This window comes from Thalassophryne amazonica, chromosome 9 (genome assembly GCF_902500255.1).
Source record: "Thalassophryne amazonica chromosome 9, fThaAma1.1, whole genome shotgun sequence".
Lineage (NCBI taxonomy): Eukaryota > Metazoa > Chordata > Actinopteri > Batrachoidiformes > Batrachoididae > Thalassophryne > Thalassophryne amazonica.
The window spans coordinates 75,632,180-75,638,179 of NC_047111.1; the positions used below are offsets into that span (position 1 = coordinate 75,632,180).

General features: G+C 41.8%; 1 protein-coding gene across 1 annotated transcript in view; it reads right to left on the bottom strand.

Annotated features, from left to right (window-relative positions):
* LOC117517416 (pecanex-like protein 3) overlaps positions 1-6,000 on the bottom strand; it is a 109,387-nt gene that overhangs the window by 22,679 nt on the left and 80,708 nt on the right. The window contains exons 28-34 of the mRNA XM_034178420.1: positions 5,199-5,429; positions 4,166-4,269; positions 3,927-4,074; positions 3,586-3,816; positions 3,090-3,364; positions 2,828-2,997; positions 553-938 (exon numbers count right to left, since the gene is read on the bottom strand). Coding sequence (XP_034034311.1) covers positions 553-938; positions 2,828-2,997; positions 3,090-3,364; positions 3,586-3,816; positions 3,927-4,074; positions 4,166-4,269; positions 5,199-5,429 — 1,545 coding nt within the window. The remainder of the gene's footprint in view (positions 1-552; positions 939-2,827; positions 2,998-3,089; positions 3,365-3,585; positions 3,817-3,926; positions 4,075-4,165; positions 4,270-5,198; positions 5,430-6,000) is intronic.

A 6,000-nucleotide genomic window follows, 5' to 3' on the forward strand; every position in this document is an offset into this window, starting at 1 on the left:
TATTATACAGAAAAATGCACACAGGTGTGCTGAGATGCGAATAGCTTAATGCTAACTTTAACACTGAAAATGCCATAGACAAGCTAATGCATTAGCATCGGCCCCGTTTTTAAGTTATAAAATACATCAACTGTTTCAGAAGACCATAACAGGTCGGTTTAACATAAAAAAAGGTAAATATTACTCACAGACATATGCTCTTTAGGGTTTTAACAGGGAAAAATTAAGATAAAGCGAAACAATCAACGAAGCAGCAAATCGAAGCACTGTTTCGATCTGCGAATCACTGCTTCAATTGGTTCAAGTTTCAAAGCCGTGCTGCAGTAAAGATGATTAAAGACCCGCTGCAGGGTCTGTAATTAATGTAGAGAAATGATCATTTTCCTGACAAACACCCCCAAAAATAACAGCCACTCTGAAGGACCGATAAGGGAATTGTTAACCAAAAAGGCTACTGATGTCAGTGGATCGAATCATTTCTTAACGATACCCAAAAGGAACCGGTTCTCGATACCCATCCCTATGTGTAACTGAGTGAAGTTGTGTCTTTACCTGTGACCGTGTGGTCTGAACTGTTCCTGCATCCCCTTCAACTGCAGCTGGTCCATTAAAGCCCTTCTTGCCTGAAAAGCTCCACTTGCCAAAGTGGCTCTCATAATGCAGGCTGCTGCCGGCCCGCTGGCCCAGCCTGTGTGCCGGATTCTCCAGCAGACTAAAACGCTCAGGTCCAGGCAGTGGAGGTGGAGCCACAGAACTGCTGAAGGACAGCTGGGAGCTGGAGAGCTGCTGGGTCAGGAGTCCCTGGATGGAGGATGTCCGCTGCAGCGAGGTGAGCAGTCCCGCCTCCATCCTGCCTTCTGACTGGCTAAGCAGAGCTAATGGAAGAGGCTGGGGGTGGTGAGGCCAGTTTGGGATTGGACCTATAGGGTTGTCTGTACCTAAAATTACAAGAAAAACTATTTACTTCTTGTAACTTAAAATTATTATGTGATTCTGTGTTAAGCACCCAAAGTGAACTTTTAAATTTTGGTTTTATAGGCCTTGATTCTTCCCTCAGGGATTTTCCATCTTTCCTGCTTTGCCACACAGTGATTAGCTCATTCATGTGTTCTCAGACAATCAAACACTCAAGGACCAGGATTAAGAACCACTGCTATACTGCATTTCTGGAAATAAACACCTCCATCTCCTACACGCCATAGCTTTAAGGACTATACTGCCTGCCATACGTCACTTAGAATTCCTGGGACTCCATGGGGCAAAAACTCTGGAGTCCCCTTGACTGATTGATGAAGGACTCATTCAATCAATGAATATTTAATGTTGAAATGCGATGCACAATTGAATACTACCTATTTACCTTTCCTGCATGTTATGCACAGCTTATTTTTTTCCTTCCTCAACATTTAATTTTTATTGTCTTGATATTTTTAAGATGCTGTGATAATGTTGTGACAATTTTTTATTTTTTTTTTTACAAATAGCAGGGACAAGTAAAATTGCAAAAATAATTGCAATCATTGTTATTTTTGTATAATGCATTAAAAATTAAAGCAAAGTTGTTCTAGGGAGACATTTAATTAACAAGAGTGGTCAGAGCACAATACCCCCCCCCCGCGTTTTATTAACACATCAGCTATTTGCACTTTTAGCAAAAATGTTAAAGGAGCTAATTTTAGTGAAGAATTTCTTTCATAAATCAAGAGAAACATTGCATCACAGGATAGAATAATAAACATGTTTACTTTTCAAAATTAACCTGCTGATTCAGACTCTGCACTGAAAAATAAAAATGAAAAGGAATTTTCTATGATGCGCCTTAAGTCAAATGATATAATATGCTGATTACCTACCCATAACAACGACTTGTATCAAGTTTCACAAAATTGCTCCTGAAAGTGTGAGAGGAGGTGATTTCAGAATACAGGAACCCACTCATGAAACCCACGGAGTGTCGATTTGTTAATCAAGGGTCATAAGGTTAGTAAATGGGGCCTCACTCGAACAATATGGTAATATGTGTATTACCAACCTATAACAAGGATGAAATTTCTCCTAAAAATGTGAGGGGAGTTTATTTCAAAACACTTATACCCTTTTCAGGAGGGAGGGACAGACGGACAAACAGCCATAACATAATCCTCTTTCGGGCCTTCGGCCAGCGGAGGTTAAAAAACATTTTCTTTACAATAATTTTTTTACGCCCTCAAAAGAAAAATCCACAGAAGAAACCTTTGCTGCTGTGTGTCCATGTTCGTGTTTTACAGCTTAACTGCTGTGAAACAGTCATAAAATGACATTTTGTTTGTCTGATTCCCAGTCGGTCATATTACTTGATTGCTGCGCTCTGTGACTCATCACTTTTTCGATTTACTCTGACTGAAACCTTCTCTTGGCAGCTACGAGAACAGGAGTCATCAGAAGATGACATATCCCCCCGGTCCCCACAAATCAGTTATACAAAGTGTCAGAGGATCACCCAAGTACACCTTTATGCTAAATATGAATGAAATTGATCAACTGGTTATTGAGATATCGCGCTAACAAGGTTAAAACATACGTGCTGATTGTTATATTCCCAGTATTTCATACCGGGGGGACAAAAAGGAAAAAAAGCTGTGAAACCCCCATGATGAAGCTAAGGCCACGAGGTGCTGTAGCAGTGATGACTGGCGGACTTCACATGCAAATCATTCTGCATTCTCAGGACACTATGTGTATGTAAAACCTGCATTATTTTGCATTTTTGTTGTGAAGAGGCGTTAAATCGAATCCTATATGCGACATGAGTGTGCCAACAGCACAAACAGCTGGTTTTGGGGCTCACCCATGGAGGGCTGCACACTGGTGATGTGAGGAGGGGGGAGGTTGGAGGCAGGCGTGCTCTGAGTTGTGTGAACAGCTGGGTTGGTGTTAACGGAGGTGGAACCGCCCCCACAGTCAGAGTCATCGATGTTTCCTCCACTGTTACATCCGGCACCACAACCCTTCTGTAACCTGAAGTGAGACAAACCCACCTGAGTTTCATTCTACCATCACCGAACATGTTATTAAAACATGTGACTGCATAACAAAATATAGGCATGTACCTGTCCCAGCTACTGATCAGCCATGTATAAATATTGTGGGGGCTAACAGGCCCTCCCCAGACTGACCGAAGCTGACTGTGGCCTCCAGCGTATGATGTGGTGAGGGGAGACACGTAGATGGGGTAACCAATGGGCTGGTCACATGAAGAGTTAATCATATTCCTCAGGGCCTGCTTAGCATTTTGAATACTGCCGCGCTCTGGGTTACGGTTACGCAAGAAGACCAGCTCCTGCTGTTGCCCTGCCCACAGCCCACGCACACATTCTCTGTTAACCTGTAGGGGGTGGCAGAAAGACAAGCCAGGAGGCTACAGAATAAGTGGCCAAGGTTACTACAAGCATCAATGACACACAGAATGATAGGAATGGAAAAAAACAACAACAAAAAAAAAAAAACCCAAGAAAGCCTGATCTGTCATGACAGTCATCAAAAAATAAACAGATTAAATTAGGCCAGCTATTAACCAGCAGAGTGATTAACCGTGGGAGAAATTACCTTGATAACTCGAAAGCTGAGGAACCTCTTGTTGAGCATGATGATCTTGTACTCATCACTGCCATCGTCCATGATGTGGCGCAGTGCCAGCAGTGAAGGCATGTTTGCAAGGATGGCGCTGCGCCAGACGGGGTCCCCCTCGTGCGATATTAACATCTTCTCCTCATTGGCAGTGATGGCGTCATACAGCACCATTGGATCATCGTACTCATCTGGAGATGTAAAGTGATCCTGAAAGAAAGGTGAATCACATTGCAGATGATGACATCAATTTTGTCTCAAAGGATAATCAAAGGTACGTATTTGTCTGTTACGTGATCTTGTCTTTGGTGAAATAGTACCTGGTGTAATTTTAGGGACATCCTCACTCCTGGGGCCACAACTCGATTCAACAGGTCCATATCTGCAAACACCCATTCATCTCTGGGAGAAGTGATACGAAAGTCTCCCTTAAAGAGGGCATGCAGGCCATAGAGGAATGGCTCCAAGCTGGCGTGAGGACAAACCCACCACACACACTGTTGTAAACTTTGGCAAGTACAACGCTGAATGACATTAGTGAAACAGATTGCAATATTACCTCGCAGACATACTGTGGGATGCCGTCCCAAGAGCCCTTCTGCCCAGGATGCACAGCCCAAAACAGAGGTTAACCAGAGAAGAATCTCGTTCACTACTCACCGGCTAGAAAGAATGTTTGAGAAGTGAAGATGGACGGTGTTATATGATATTCAAATTTTTCTTCTTTGATGTTGACACCGTTTTCCCAAGAACTTTCCTTTTCAACCATTATTTTATGCTATAGGCTGTCTTGCTGAAAGACTCAAGACCTTCACCTCAAACCTAGTCCTTTGACACTGATCAACACATCTCGTTCTAAAATGTCTCAGTCATCTTTAGATTTAATAATTTCTTTGATACATTCAATGCTCCCAAATGCAGCAAAACGGCTCCATGACATGACAGAACCTCCACCATGTTTTGCTGTTGATACAGTGCTCTTTTCCTTCTGGGCTTCATTTTGTTTCCTATAAACAAAATTATGCACTGCATTCCCAAAGAGCTGTAGTCTGGGGTCATAAAAACCACAGTCTTTCTGGGATAATGTTCTACATTAAGTGGCTTACCTATGAAGGGTTTTACAGACATCAGTCTTTGCTTTTCATGCTTTTCTTTTAGTGACACTGTCCTTTGACTTTGCCCACACACACACACACACACACACACACACACACACACACACACACACACACACACACACACACACACACACACACACACACACACACACACACACACACACACACACACACACACACACACACACACACACACACACACACACACACACTGTATGTGCCTTCGCAGGTTTCTCTCACTGAGTTTCTTAGCACAGTGTATTTGGAAGCATCTCAACAGTGTTCTGACTGAATTTTCTTACTAACATTACAAACTGCTGTACACATGCTACAGTCCTGACTGACGATACCTGCCATGGATTACATCTTTATCACTTGATTTGTATCATTTTAAATTTTTTTTTTTTTACAACACCATTTAATTGGAAACAATCAACCATTTTCTTGTAGTAATGAAATACACCACTCACTAACCGTTTGGCGCCTGCTGCTGCAATATTGGATCCAATCAAGATAAACCATGTAGAAAGATGTGGGAGTGATGCCAGAAGCCCTGTGGTCATAGTCCTCGTCGATGTTCAGGTTGAACGTGGGGTCACTATCAACATAGTTAGACCCGAGACAAGGACGCAGAGCTTCCTGAATTGTTTCATTGTTGAGCCATTCTTCCAACTTTGGAGAGCGACTGACATAGTAGATGATGCTCTGTTCAATGGAACAAACATCAGATTTAGTTTGGAGACCAAGTCCCACACAGACATCAAAGGACTGGATGAAACTTTTCCACAAAACTACACTCCAAATCAAAACAAATTGGGATGACATAGGAATAAAGTGATTTTTATATTTACTTTGGCTTTCATTTCACTGCAGACAGTATGAGCCCAAGATATCTAATATTTTGTCTGATCAACTTCATTACATTTTTAATATACATTCCTTCCTGAATTTAAGGCCTGTCATACATAAAAAAAAGAAAAAAAAAAAAAAAAAAAAACGGGACCGGGACAATTTACTCTAAATGTAAGAATTAAATCACTTTTACAGACAATTTTATTGAGACAAGTTAGAGCACAGACACATGAACATCTCCAAGACACTGAATATGTCTTGGATGTCATTTACACCAATAATTAAGAAATACAAACAGTAAAGTACTGTATGCCAAATATGTGTCAAGTAGGGAGTTCTCAAAAAGTGACCATGCTAGTGAGGAAAGCCAAAAAGACACCCAGACAGCTCTGAGGATGTCATAGGCTTCTGTGGCAGGAGGAAC